The sequence below is a fragment of the Bos mutus genome, chromosome 3 (assembly GCF_027580195.1).
Source record: "Bos mutus isolate GX-2022 chromosome 3, NWIPB_WYAK_1.1, whole genome shotgun sequence".
Lineage (NCBI taxonomy): Eukaryota > Metazoa > Chordata > Mammalia > Artiodactyla > Bovidae > Bos > Bos mutus.
Genome location: NC_091619.1, coordinates 32,505,274 through 32,521,025, shown reverse-complemented (window position 1 = coordinate 32,521,025; position 15,752 = coordinate 32,505,274). Strand labels below are relative to the sequence as shown.

Below are 15,752 nucleotides of genomic sequence, written 5' to 3'. Positions count from 1 at the left end.
TATACAGAGTGAGTGAAGTTGCTCAGTCGTGTCCGACTCTTTGCGACCCCATGGACTGTAGCCCACCAGGCTCCTCCATCCATGGATTTTTCTAGGCAAGAGTACTGGAGTGGGGTGCCATTTCCTTCTCCAGGGGATCTTCCCGACCCGGGGATTGAACCTGGGTCTCCCGCATTGCAGACAGACGCTTTACCATCTAAGCCACCTCTGTATAGTCTAGTGGCTCAGACTATACAGAAGAGAAATTCAAATATTTTACTATGAAGAAATAAAAGTCTGTCCACTGAGATTTAAAGAGAGCTTACGGAGGTGGGAACAGATATAAATAATAGTGGATATGGCAGAGGGGGTTGTGCAGGCAGAACAAACACGAAGATATAGGCAAGTATTTTGAAAAAATTCAAAGGGTAACACTGTTAAAACATATTATAAAACACATTGATTTCACCAACTAGTAAAGTGCTGAGAATACAGTATATCAAATACTTGTTAAATAAGAACTTCAAGATCAGGATAAACACAGTTATGGTGGGAATGAAAGGATAATGAAAACAGAGAAAAGGAAATGTGTGTGAAAAGAAAATTACTTCTTGAAACACCCAAAGAAAACTGACACGCCGCCACAGGATCACTTACTCACATAAGGAAGGTTTCCAGCGGTATATACAGCAGAACATAACCAACTAATAAGTTATGGTTCAACTGCTCTAATCAAGGCAAAGTAAGATGAATAAGAGAAATAAGAGCAGAGGACAAAGTTCTGTGGATAGAAAGAACCACAAGGCAGAATAAGCCCTTTAGGAACAGAAAACCCCAAACCTCCGACACAGTATTTCCAATGAACATCCTACAATATGAAAATAATAAATACACAACAACATTCAGGAGTTGAGGAGTCCAGCCAACAGCAGGGAGAGGATCTACCTCAAGCGCTGTTACAAAAAAAGATGTTATGTATTAGCTGCATACACGACAACTGAAATGGAAAAGGTGGCAGAGTTGAGGCCTGTTTTGTTTCTGATAAACAATAGTTGTGCTGCCCCAGTGCAGTATGCCTAAGAGGTAGCTTATTTAGCAGAAAGACAACACGATCTGGCCACTACATATTGCTAAACAGCCAGCCAAATGTAGGTTCTAGAAGCAAGTCAGAGTTAAGGGAAACCATGTAAACATGCTGTTTGTGTGATTAGCGATCCAAAACCAGCATCCAGAGGGACCACAGAGTAAATACAGTAGTTCAGATTACATAATCATACCCTATCATAGAAAGCTCAGAAACCAAGAAATTTAAGACTACTTATGTAAAATGTCAGCTTGATCCAATCAGGAGCAGATGAGCATGAAACTTGGCCACATCCAGTGAGAGATTTATTAATCTCATAGCACAGTTACTGGCACAGGAATAGACAAGACAGAGCAATAGAACAAAACAAAGGTCAAGACTAGACAAAGTTTCTTTTAATGTATGATAAAGCAGGCATTTCAAATCATTGGTAAAAAAGAGTTGGTAAAGCTAGCTATTTGGAAAAAAAAAAACTGGATTCCTAACTTCCTTCCTACCACCCCTCCCCACTCCAAACTAAATTCCACATAGACCAAAGATTGAAACACAAAAAGTTAAGCCACAAAAATCCTAGAAGTATGAGTGAATATTTTTACAAACTTAGAACGAGAAGGCCATTTCAAAAATGATACAAAAGCCAGAACCCTTAATATATCAATTACTTTGACTATATAAAAAATTAATAGCAAAATATTGAACATAAAGTTGGAACAAAACTGGAAAAACTATCTGCAACACAACAAAGGGTTAATATACAGTGTTCAGGTCAATAAGAGAAAGACAAAGGCCTCAAAAGAAAATAGGTAAAAGACACAAACAAGCAATTCACAAACGGACACAGAAATGACCAATAACGTTTGAAAAGTTATTCAATCTCACTAGTAATCAGAGAAAAAGAATGTGATAACATTTTCCACCTTTTGGAAAAGCTTGACAACAGGCATCCAGGGAGAAGTGGAGACCAGAGCGCCTGTGTGCACCGTGGGTGGGAGTGGAGTATATAAACCGCTGTTAACTTTTCTGGAGAGCGATTTGGTGACGTGAATCAACTGAAAATGTCCCAACCACATGACTCAAGCAATCCCACTGAGGAATTTATCACCAGGGGATAATTACACATCTTCAGAGAGGACGTTACACACCTGCATGTTCACTACATCCTGCAGGCCATCTACTGTGTTCAAGCCTTACACACATTATCATTTAATCCACGTAACAACCCCATATTACTATATCTGTATATTCTAGATGAAGAACTGACGCTCTGTTAAGTAAGTTATCTCAGGCAATAAAACAATATATACCAGGTGTCACTGAAAATGTTCAGGTGTTTACTGACTTTGAAAGGTTCAAAACATGTTGAGTAAAAAGCAGATTTACAGAATAGCAGGTAAAATTGTGTGTTTATGTTTATGGTTAAAAGCAACTTCTTCTAAATACTAACAGAAAGCACCTTTTGTTGGCAGAACTTATGGTGATGTTTCTTCCTCCCAGTTTCTGCGGAGTGGCTGGCTTGCTCCCCACCGCATCATCTGCTGAAGGGACCAGGATGGTCAGTGTCCCGGGTGGTGCTGACAGCCATAACTGACCCCAGCAGGGGAGCTCTGGGTAGAGGGAGTCACTGATGGTGTTGACAACCAAGTGGGCTTCCAGGGACTCATTAGGTCAGAAAGTCGGTGACAGCTTTCTGAAATACATTCACCTTGACATTGGATAATGCAAGACTCATACACACATTTAATGCCCACCATTTAAAAGCTTGAGGTTCACACATTTAAGAGACCATGAATGAACACAAATGTCCATTTCTACGCTCATCTGGCTCATCCCTAGTTCCATCTTGGTCTTCCCTGGTGGCTCAGTGGTAAAGAATCTGCCTGCAATGCAGGAGACCTGGGTTCAATCCCTGGGTTGGGAAGATCCCCTGGAGGAGGGCACAGCAACCCACTCCAGTATCCTTGCCTGGAGAGTCCCCATGGACAGAGGAGCCTGGCGGGCTACAGTCCATGGGGTCGCAAAGAGTCGGACATGACTGAGTAACTAAAATTAAAAAAAAATTTTTTTTCAGTTTCATCTGGAAAAAAATAAAGGCCACAAAACACAACATTCTTCACAGAAATAACTTTGTCTTCACATCTAATTAAACTAGAAGCCTAATTAAATTACTGTTGCTATGGCTAGGAGAACTCACAGTTGGTCCCAAGAGTCACTGTAGCTTGGAAAAAAAAAACTTGGTAATGAGAAATCTTTGTCTATCTTTAGTTATACACCCAATTGAAAGTAAAATACTCAAAGAACTCACAACAACACAACTGAGCCTGGGTCAGTTTCACATGGGGGGACCCAGTTTAAAAGTCACTTGCAGATGACCCGACGGGCCATCAGGAGCAGCTTCTCTGGCAAATAAACAGGGAGTGAATGATGTCACCCTTCACACACATGCCTTCTTTCCACAAAAAATCTGCTTGCCTACCACATGCCAGACCCTTTTTCGGGCACTGGGGACACAGCAGTGATAACACACACTCTGTGCTCGTGAAGTTTGTACTCTGTGAACACACTTAACAGAAGTCTAAAAATGAAGACTGAACATGCAAGATATTCAACCTACAGAAGACAACCTGTCACTGAAAATAAAACTGCAAAAGAGTGTTAAAACCTGGTCTAGTAACTAGCTGGTTGGGAAAGCAGGCACAAATCATTTTCTCTCTTGGGCATCTATTATATTTCCTCAGGAATAAAACTATATTATGCTCCTTCACTCACTGGAATAATGAGAGTCAAATGAAGTAACAAGGCACTGGTGACTCCATAAAGGCTGAGAGTTGAAGGTTCAGGCTTCCAAACCCAACCAGGAAACACAGGGACAGACAGGACATAGTGATGTATAAGAGAGGTCTGGGACAAACTGGGCAAAGCTCCTGCGGGCAGGAAGAAAACCTTAACAGAATACAGTTCTATTAAATAAGGCACTGCTAGGATCACACAACATGAGCCAAAAATAAGATCACAAACGTTCCAGTTCTCCTGGAGACTATCCTTAGAAATAAAAGGGCTAAACATAAAACAGCATACAAGCTTGCAAATCTATTCAATTATTCAGTTTCCTGTGAGGCTGGATGATAAAGAGAGAGCACTGGCTTAATACCTGGTCAACTGGAATTTTATTTCTGCCTCTGCCAATAGCTCTGTGAATCTGAGCAGTGCAACCTCACTTCACCACCAAGGTGACGAAGCTGGAACAACAACATTTCTAATTCTTGTAAGCTTTAATATTCTATGACTCATCGATAATTTCACAACTCAGTTTGCTTTTCCACTGCTCTGTCTTCGTTTGGGAAAAAAAAAATCAGCTCCTTGCTCCACAATAGTCTAGTGTCAACAAGAAAGGGCAACAATAATCCCGTATCTAGAAAACTCAACAACCTGGGCACCCACTGAAAGGAACCAAGGGAGAGAGACCTCTGACGCCACTGTCCATGCAGTAAAAACCTACAGACTTGACCACTAAGAGAAGCCTTCAGACCATCACGCCAAATCAGCTTGCTAAACCTGTTACACTGTCTAAAATTAGTAACCTGTTTTCTTAGTTTACAGAAGCATCTTACAGAAGTAAAATTAAGCTAAGTAAAATTTTTTAGTTTATAGAAGTTAAATTTAGGGGACAGTGTTTCTAGAGACAGGAACAACAGTAAGAAGGAACAGGATCTTGAAAGGGGACCATCATTTTTATAGGAAAAAAAGAGTAAACTTCAGCAAGGCAGACCATTTCACTAAGTTTATAAATCTGGGCCATTCGAAATGGGTGAAAATAGCCCCGCAAATCTCAGCGGACCTTGAGGGTATTAGTGCCACACCACGTTAAAATAATGTGAGTCGTGGTACAGCATAATTTAATCTCCTTAATGATCCAAGATCATACAGTTGACCAAGGAAGCCGAGAAGTATTTTAGAAAGATATTCATTAAAAAACAAACAACAAAAACTTTGGCACTTAAAAGGGTAGGCACAGTTATTGAAAAATTCATTTTCATGGGATAATTCATTTCTATTCATGCCTAATAAATCAGTTAAATTTCAAAACTCTTAGGATTTAATTTTTACATCTTAGTCTCATTTCAAAGAAAAGAAAGTGATGAAAGGGTCTTCACCAGTTGCCAGCTAACTGAACCATAAAAGCTCATGGCTCCCGACAGGGTGTGGAGGCCAGCCCCTGACTCTCTCTGCAACAACCACACGGGCCTTCCTCCAGATTTTTGGAGGCATTATGCTCTTTTTAGCCCCACATCTGTGAGCATGTTGTTCTCTCTGCCTGGGACACTCCTACAGGAAAAATTCTGTTCATCTTTAAGCACCAGCTTAAATAATTTCTCAGGAGCTCTATCAGTTGCTTTTTTCCTTCTTGGTACTTACTGTATTTATAACTACATATTTGTTTAATGTCTATTTTGTCTACTGGTCCATAAAGGCAGGGATCTTGTCTGTTGTGCTCTGTATCAGTTCCCAGGACCCAATACAAGGCCTAACATGTGGTAGGTGCTCAATAAAAAATGGCTGAATTAAAGAATAATAATAATATTGACCCTTATTGAGCACTCATGATACATAAAGCATCACTGCTACTTTATAGATGAAGGAAGTTCAGAGAGGCTAAGTAATTTGCTCAAAGCTACACACCTGACAAGGGGCAGAGCAAGAATGCAAGTGTTTGCTGAGTCCAGACTGAGCATTTGCTGACTACTCTTTCTCTAGCACTGTGTGAGGCAAAGGGTGAAGTTAAGGGGCATGCTTGTACTATCTTTAAGAAGTCTATAATCTGGAGAATACCAATGGGATAAATGAAAGTAAATACAAAATTGAATGCTACAGTAAAGTGCTCGATTACATAGTGCTGTTAAGTGCCATAGGAGAGAACAGAAAACACCAAGCAGAGCTAGAAAGGCAGACAGGAGGAATGCCATGAGAACAAAGACAAGAAGCAACGGAGCACACGGCAAGCTACAGCGACTGGTGAGGACGCAACTTCAACCAGAGCGGAGAGTTAATGTAGGCCAGGAAGTGGTGCAATGCTACTTTAAAGAGATACGCACGTAATAAAAAATCGTTCAGTGATATTTCTCTTCTCCTTCACTAAGCTTTAGGTTTTATACACATTTATTTTTGTTGTGCTGGGTCTTCGTTGCTGTATGGGCTTTCTCTAGTTGTGGAGAGCAGGGACTACTCTGGTTGTGGTGCAAGGGCTTTTCAATATGTGGCTTCTCTTATTGCGGGGCACAGGCTCTAGGACACGCGGGCTTCAGTAACTGTGAGACCTGGGCTCAGCAGGTGTGGCTCCCAGGCTCTAGGGGACAGGTTCAATGGTTGAGGCACATGGACTTAGCTGCTCTGAGGCATGTGGGCTCTTTCTGGACCAGAGATTGAACCCATGTTTCCTGCATTGGCAGGCAGGCAGATTTTTCACCACTGAGCCACCAGGGAAGCCCCAAGCTTTAGGTTTATTATGCAGTTTTACACCTATGGCTGATTCATGCTGGTGTATGGCAGAAGCCAACACAACACTGTAAAGCAATTATCCTCCAATTAAAAATAAATAAAATTAAAAAAACAGACACTTTGGATAGACAGTCTTTACCTTATCAGACCCAGTTTTTTTTAAACTCCAAGTCCAAGAACATAAGTAGAATGTACTCCTTAATCCAGATTTGGTTCTTGTGAGTAACCATACTCATTCTCCTGGAATATTTCAGCTATGAAAAAAAATTTTAAGTGCATACACAAATATCTGAGCATCTAACTAGTAATCCATTAGAAGCTGTGTGAAGATAATCATCATAAAATACCTTTAATAAAGGATGAATACACACCAAACCCTAATTAATCTTCACAAGAATCTTAAGAGGTAGGTATTTAATCTTCACAAGGACCTTAAGGAGGTAGGTATTAGTATATCCATTTTATAGATGAAAAAACTAAGGTTCATTAAGATTCATCTCTCCCTGGTCACCACTAAACTTTGAATCTAGGTCTAACCTGAGATCACATTCCTTCCTAATCACCACCTGCTGCTGCTGCTGCTGCTAAGTCACTTCAATCGTGTCCAACTCTGTGTGACCCCATAGACGGTGGCCCACCAGGCTCCCCCGTCCCTGGGATTCTCCAGGCAAGAACACTGGAGTGGACTCAAATTAATATTACTTGTTAGTATCACTCATATTAACAAGTTAAATTTTGCTGTAATCATGAAGCTTAAAAAAAAAAGAACACATATGCTTCTTACACTTCTGCCAATCTTGACTCACTCTCATTCTTGCCACCCCCGCCCAAGGCTGTCACTCAACCCTGCAAAGTAATGAAACCAAATACTTTTATGCCGCATCTGTCTCCTTTTATGCACATGTTCCTCGGGAGCTGGTATTTACCAGCATCATTTGGCTGACGATTGGGCTCTATGGACACAGAAACAGATCAACAGGATTACTAAGAAATTACATAAATCCTACATACATGGTAGGATTCAAGGTTTTCAAAATGTTTTCTCTTCAAAGTCTTATGATAATACTCCCATTTTACATGATGGGGAGTTGAGGCTTAGAAAGGCTAATTGAGCTCTGTTAAGGGAACTATGACCTTAAGGAGCAGAGAGGAATTCATAACTACATGACTTACAGCCAGAGTCTATAATCTTGCCTTACCTTTAAAGCAAATGAATTGACTTAAAATATCTCTATGCAACCTTCCAAATGCAGCGCCACAGGACATACATGTTCTACACCAGCTCTTGGCCTGTAAGCAAGTTATTTAGCCTCATTGGTAAGAGAACTGACCAGCTAATCAGCCTAACAATCTATGATTCAAACTGTTAAGCACATTATCAGCAAGAGTTCAATTTTATCCTTGTTGACAGATGTTCAGAAAAATCCGTTCACAGCCTTCATTGTCTTCTAGCTCCTGAACTTCTCATCCCTGGGCTCACTTCCCCCTTCAATAAGGTCCAGGAGTCCTGAAGTGTTCCTTGAAACCTTGAGCACTTCAAGGACAAAAGATGGTCCGCCTTGCCCTCTGTCCTGTTCCAGGCTGGACATACTCTTCCAAGACCACAGAGAATGGTCGACCTCTAAAAGGATAACTCTTCTTGGCTCTCCATTTCCACCTCTGGTTTATCTAGCTCTAGCCTCCTGTCTAGCCTCCTGATTTGCCTAGAAAATCCCATGGACGGAGGAGCCTGGTAGGCTGCAGTCCATTGGGTCACTAGAGTCGGACACGACTGAGCGACTTCATTTTCACTTTTCATTTTCATGCATTGGAGAAGAAAATGGCAACCCACTCCAGTGTTCTTGCCTGGAGAATCCCAGGGACGGGAAGCTTGGTGGGCTGCCGTCTCTGGGGTCGCACAGAGTCGGACACGACTGAAGCGATGCAGCAGCAGCAGCAGCCTCCTGTCAACCACTAACTGTTAAAATACTTTCCCCAGTAAGTACCATTAGCAGACTCCCTCCCTGTACTTCCTGTTTCTTTCCTTCCCTTACAATGAGCTATCTTTTTAACTAGGTTTTTCCGGAAACCTTATTCATACTCATCAACTACTTCCTAAAAGAAAGTCTCTGCTGATCATCCCTTGAGCATATCGTGGACTTCCCTATCTCCAAGCCTTTACAGGTCTCCCTAAGAATTTCCTCCTATCTCCGAGCCTTTACAGGTCTCCCTAAGAATTTCCTCCACACCTTGATTCTCTCTTCATCCATGAGGCCTTTCCAGACTACTGCATTGCAGTCATCATGACTTCTTCTAAAATTCTTTCAGACTCTCAGCAAACCATCACTGAACAGCTAAATCCTTAACATGACAACAATACAGATTTTTTTAATGTTTAACTTTTCTTCTGCACAGGCCAGAACTCCAAAAGGATACCTACACAATACTTTACTTTTAACAAACATTTTGATAAAACTTCTCATTTGACTCACCAAATAATCCTAAAGCTGACTCTCTAGTAAAACAAACAAACAACAACAAAACTATAAAGGTCAGAGAAGTTAAGTGATTATCTATAATCATACAATACACTATCAAACAGCAGAGTCAGGATTCAAATCCAGTATTGTGCTTAGTCACTTAGTCGTGTCTGACTGTTTGTGACCCCATGGACTGTAGCCTTCCAGGCTCCTCTGTCCATGGGGATTCATTCTCCAGGCAAGAATACTGGAATGGGTTGCCATGCCCTCCTCCAGGGGATCTTCCTGACTCAGGGACTGAACCCAGGTCTCCCACATTGCAGGCAGATTCTTTACTGTCTGAGCCACGAGGGAAGTCTGGGTATTAAGATTTCTTTTTTGAATTTTGTATATAACATGCTTATGACGGGAATCCCTTTGACAAAGAGCAGGTACCAGATAAACATTTGATCTGAATTATCTGAGAAGTACTAAAGTCAGTTAAAAATTTCCTTCCCAGTTCAATTTCTCTTCAGGGTGATCTTACTGTTGAATTAGATTTGCAAATAGGCTCAACTACAACATTAGAACTTAGTTTTTTAGAACATTCAGGTAAAAAGAGCAAAACTCTTAACAAAAGCAAATATGAGAGATACATAAGCCCTAGAAGGAAAAAAACATACATTTTCTTCCAATGAAGAAGAAATCTAAATCAAGTCAATTAATCACACATTAAGTTTCTAACTAGCACAGGGCTGAGTATATTTATGGGAGGCTGACCATCTATTTTCAAACACACAAGCAGCCATAACAAAAAGAAAAAAAAAAGCCTCATTTTTGGTAGAGTATTATAGGGAAGGAAAAGGAAAACAAATTTACTGTTAGGTATCTATTTGGTTTTCTTTTGGACTATCCAGGCTAGTAGCTTTGATTAACATTAGATTTTTTCCAATCAACAAGGAACAATAAAGTATTTTTGCCCAAATAAGAGTTAAATTTCTCATAAATATATGGACAAAAATACGTCCATTATCTTTAAGAACACTCGTATTTCATTGAAGCAAGCTCTGGAAGTGGTAACAAATTACCCCAGATGTGAAATCCAGGCCATGTTCAAGTTCAAATGGGTAGCAGAACAGCCACAATTTGCTTCTAAACTTGGAATCAACCAATAAACATTTGTGATCACAACCTCTGGCCTCCTCTTCTTCTATATGAATCACAGAACTTATTAAACATTTTCAATCTAGTCCAAAACTTCTCATGTTGTAGATGAGAAGTTGAGGGCCAGATATTGAAATGCAAAACAGAAAATAAATTACATTCATAGAAAACTTTCTCAGCAAAACACCACGGGCTCTGAATGGAAGATTCTGTCTTTGCTATGGTTTCCTGAGACTGGGGTTGAGAACAGAGAAGGAAAAATAGCTCCAATCTTAAAAAAAAGGAAAGAAAAAACAAGCAAAACACCTCCATATGTCCAGCATTCACCTAACAGCCTCTACAAGCATGAAGAGTCTATCATGAAGATTCATCCAAGCCAGCTAGCTCAAAGCCATATACTACTAACCCAACCTTGACTATAGTCACCATTACAGTGTCAGAAGGAAAAAAAAAAAACACTAAAAACACCTGCCTAGAACAGACTGAAATTGACCAATTTGTTCCTCAAGCCCCATTACTCCTCAGAACCACCTACATACAGATCAGTGAGGCCAGAAAGACAGTGGGAAGAACAAGTTTTTCACTAAGTGTTTAAAAAAGAGTATAAGATACAATAGAAACACTGGTTAGAAAAAAATAAAGAGATAATTAAAAAAAATTTTTTTTTTTTTTTAGAAATTTACAAATGCAGTATCTGTTTTATAATATTTTTTGAGCCACTGACACACAGCCTTTTGCTAAAAAGGCTGTATTTTTAGTTACATGTCAAATTTGATATCTGGTCTACCTTAACTTCTGGTCTAACTTAGCTTCTAATTGTATAAAACATCTGTACTTCATTTCTCCAATCTCAAGGCACAGTCCACTTTCTGAGGAGAGAACTTTGAGGAGTAGGAAGGGAGGAGGAAGAGGAAATGTGACTCTCCTGATCTGATCTCTACAACTCAGTATTAAGCACTGCCTTTTCTTTGAGGATCACAAGAGAGTAACGGGCCAACTAGGGCAAAGTTGTGGGGCACAGTCTCTGTAGTCACTCACTGAGAACCCAACGTTTACTGGCAAGAGTTGATTTGAAATCAACAGAGTGCAAAAGAGGCTGTTAACCGCTTCTGTGAACCTAACACAAAATATCTGATCAAAACAGCAGGATGAGGAGCCTATTATTATCACCATTATAAAAAGAAAATTGCCAGTAGAAACTAACCAGTGTTTTTAATTTTCTAATTAAAAATCACTATGAGCAGAGCCAAATATTTGAGTCAGCAGAGAACTTACCTAATTGTTACCCTACTGATCTGATCTGATCCCCTTTGAGCCATTTATTCTACGTGGCTAGCTCTCTACCCTCACCTTAACCAAACCTCAGATGATAACTAACCCTTCCCCAGATAAGTATACTTCATCAACTTGGCTGATACTGCTAACTGAAATCCCAGACACAGAAGTCATTTGAACATCTCCTAGGGGTTACAGGTCCGATGGATACACTGTATGGGTGCAGAGTCCTCAACAGGATTTTGCTCATTCTGCTCAATCAGGACCAGGAAGGAGAGCCTAGAGAATTCCTATTCCTTGACCTCAAAACGAATGGATGAAACAGGGCTCAAGAGAAGATTAACTAGAGGCTGAAGGTGGGAGTGCTGGGGAAGGCAGTATAAGGAGAGGGCTGGGTACTGCAATAAAAGAGGCAGTTAGAAAGTTTCAGGGCAGTTAAAGGCACTGACCTTCAGATTTCTGGGTGTGACAAAGATCCGCAACAGGCTATGAGCAGTCACTCCGTAAAGCCTCCAACAGGCACATTCAGTCCTGTCAGCCTGGACTGAGTCCTGCCAACACCAGCAAACAAACACACACATTCTTCTCAGAACTGACACCCCATACAACAGGGCCTCACCACAGGGCCTGTTTTATTTAAGAAACCAGACGCTTTGATGTTGGGGTAGAAGTTGTGAAGTTACATGTAAAGAAACAGTTAATGACAGGAACAGAAGGACAGAGAATGAACCACAGTTCCTGGCTTTATTAATCCTAAGTGTTAAAAGTTTTAAGGAAATTGTCAAATGGTCTGAACTCAGGAACGAGAAGTAAGGAAATTATGTCAGCCACCGCCATAACTCTGGCCAAGGCATTTCATCTGTTTCTTTAAGACACAGTTTCAGGCCTAACCTCAAAGGGGTGCTTATAGAAGGAATGTTTTGAAGCAATCCAACTTAGCAACCAACATTAATAAAATCGTCTAGGCTTGTTCAACTTCTCTCTTGCACAAAGGTTATACATGTCATGAACACTCTAAGCATTTAAAGGAAAGAATCAGTTAAAAGTGTGTCATGAAAAGAGTTCGGGGTTAAAGGCAAAAGGAAGGTTATTTATTGAGTCTAAGAAGAAAAGCATTTATAAATACACACACACACTTAGTTGCTGGATTTCATGACTGAAGAGACCAAGTCTATATAGGTCATTACAGCACAAGGTCTTCTAAAACTTGAAGAATATAAAAGCACTCTCATGCTTTAGTTCTACTTTGCTTTCTAAAGATTAAACCCCAGCATAGTCTCACAAAGCTAAACAGGCCACAGGAACAGGTCTAGGAGATATGCTAAAAGCTTTGAGGCTTTTCGTTCTCCAGTTTGAATTCTCTCTCTTTGTATCTTGGCACCTCCAATATCTAACACATCTTGGACAGTGGAAGATATTCACCTACATTGATTACATGAAGGAGGCTTGACATGAACAGCAGGTTATCCCTATAACAAGGAAGAAGAGAACCAGGAACTTTTGATTCTTCTTAGGAACTGAACCCTGTTATCTTACGAAAAACTATTCTAAATGGCACTTTCCCAGTTGTACAAAGTATACAATATTTCTAATAGAAAGTTAGAAAGTTGTTCAGTCATGCTGATACATTTATTTCACACTGTCTATAAAGGCTCTCACAACAGGATCTCTTCAACAGAGTTTCAGGATGATTCATTATGACTTTTAAAAATACAGAATTGCAAAGCAGAAGAAACCACTACATAACAACTCTTGGTTAAGGTGGGTGCACTGCTAAGAACTGCTGTATTCAACTGTTTCTAAGGTGATTATTATTAACAGTGGCTCCACTTACATATACATGCTATAAAAAAGATGGGATCTCTGAAGAAACTGTAGACAATTAAGAAATGCAAAAATAGTTCTCTTAAAGAAGGTCACTGAAAGAAGACTTAAAAAGCAATTTTTTAAAAACATCACTGGAAAGAGTAGCTAAATAAAATGAAAGAAAGGGGGAATAAAAAAACATATATATATATAGAGAGAGAGACCTCAAAGAATGAGATTTCAGATCTGCTCTTGATAGATCTGGCCTAAGCACCTCCTGAGCCAGTTTTTTTTTTTTTCAACCTCTTGCTTTAGAAACCAATATATTACAAATGACATATCAATTCAAACCAACCAGGGAAGACTCTGACGAAAAGAATAAATCCAGGAGCAGCAGCAGGTCCTAAAGGTAGGTCAATCAGCAAGAGAAGAAGCCAAATATGGAGTAAGAATGCTGTGTCTGGAGTAAGAATGTTGTGTCTGGCTGGCTCAAGGAAGGAAGTGGTCCCGTTATAAATTAGGCACTGGTGTTGTAAAGCCTTTCTACACTCCCCACTGTGAGATGGAAGTCTATAACATTTTTCTTTTCCTTGTCAAACAGGAAGACTTCCCAGTTCTCATCCTGCCTTATGTGCATCCAACCTGTCCCACAGGTCAGCATTAGCTTGGCCACCTTTTTACAGCTGTTGTTTGGACTGCATTTAGCAAGAGTTTTCCCAGACTACTTGTGCTTTGGCTGAAATTGCCCTGGGTCCCCAGAACAAAGAATTCTGCACAGATTACTAGTCCAAGCAGAGGAAGAAAGATCAAGGGGAGGCTGAAGTTGGGCTGGTACAGAATGTGGTTCTACAAAGACAAGTGCAGTCAGCCACTCACCTCTGTCCCCTCACTGCGGCTCTCTCTGAAAGAGGAAGAGATATAACGGAGAAAATGCACTGAACTGAAAAGACATTATGCAACAAATAAATCGTTAGTTCTAGAAAAAATACGAGGAAGATGCCCAGGTTGCACTAGAGCAAGTAGCCAGGACACTGACTACTGTCAATCCAGTAGTGTGCAAAGGTTGAGATGCTTATCCCCAGAGACAGAACTGCCACAATTTCTAAAGTTTTCGTCTAAGACCTGGCTCAAAGGAGAATCTCTGCAGTGTTTCTTCACCATCGAAAACCATTGTTAAAACAGTGTCAAGACATCCTGGTTAGAGTCCAATACCAAGACAGAAGACCAAATTGAAGGCGTAAGACAGATCACACACTGTAATCCCACAGACAACCTTGTTCCTTTAGCTATTAAAACACACATAGGAGCCTAATAATTGCTTTGGTACTTCTGAACACCAGCGACCGACCCTGGAAGTACTGACCCCACGAAGGCACACCTTTGCTTCTGCGCAGCCCCAACTTCTCCAACCACTTAAAAGGTAATTAACTCCTGCAGCTTCCTCGTGGGGGATAGCGTTACTCGATCCTAATTATTCATACAGACGGAAAACAACAACGCTCGATAGATTTTGACAACTTAGGAAGAAAAAAAAAAAAAAAGAATGCTGTGAAAGTCTAAGCCGGCCTCCCCTGTGACGAAACACAGCCGCCTCCTGGGCCGCGACAACCGAGGGTCGTTCCCTCGGCCCGACTCGGCCCTCCTGCAGCCGCAGTTTCGGGGCCGCGGCCGGGTGAGCGCGGGCGCCGCGCGGCCGGGGTCTCTTCCTCGGGGACGCGAGGCGCGCGGACAGAGAAAGAGCGGCCGGTTGCGCGGGCCTGGCGGGCGGGCCTCTGGGGGTACGAGGGTCGGTACCTCGCAGTCCGGGAGGTGGCCGGACCTGGCGCCCGCTCACCTGGTGTGTGTTGTTAGCCAGCCTGCTAACGAAGTCCTGGACCCCGCCGCAGTCTTCGTCCTCGCCGGGCGCGCTGCGGCGCCAACGGCCGCCGCGGGGAGCCGGGCCCCCGGGCGCGGCCGCGCGCAGCCCCCAGCTTACCCCGACGGGGCCGGACCAGCGCGACAGCGGCGCAGCGGGCGGCGGCGGCGCGTCCAGCCGGTCCTGGCCGAGTGTCGCCGGCGGCAGCAGCTGGAGGAGGAAGAGAAGAAGGCCGAGGCCGTGGGGCCAGCGCGAGAGGCTGTCCGCTGCTCCCCCGGGCCGCTCCATCGCCGCCGAATGCCTACGCCGCGGACACCTGCAGCCGGGCGCTCCCGCCCACCCCCGCAGGCGCCGCGCCACACCCCCGAGCCGGAGCCCGGCGCTCCTTGGATACGCGGAGCCGGGCCTCTCCGCCCCCATAGGCTGGCCGCTTGTCCTTCTTCCCCGGCCCACTGCTCATTGGCTCGCGTCGCCTCCGGCTTCGGGGGTCCTGGATTCGGATGCCAAGATGCGGGACTGATTGGCTGGAACGTGGCAGAGACGGTTGAGGTCATCCCCCGCTCGCCCCGCGTCTCCAAGGCCCGGCTTCCAGAGTTAAGAGGAGCTTCCTTCCTTCACAAGAATGTCCCCCGCTCCGTGGCGTCCCGACCCCCCACTA

General features: G+C 42.4%; 1 protein-coding gene across 4 annotated transcripts in view; it reads right to left on the bottom strand.

The window, feature by feature from the left end:
• SORT1 (sortilin 1) overlaps positions 1 to 15,444 on the bottom strand; it is a 66,788-nt gene extending 51,344 nt beyond the window's left edge. For 2 of the 4 annotated variants that reach the window (XM_070367541.1, XM_070367542.1), the window contains exon 1: positions 15,074 to 15,444. In XM_070367541.1, coding sequence (XP_070223642.1) covers positions 15,074 to 15,382 — 309 coding nt within the window. In that variant the 5' untranslated portion in view covers positions 15,383 to 15,444. The remainder of the gene's footprint in view (positions 1 to 15,073) is intronic. The other 2 variants (XM_070367544.1, XM_070367543.1) reach the window with 2 other exon arrangements.
• Between the last annotated feature and the right edge of the window lie 308 nt (positions 15,445 to 15,752).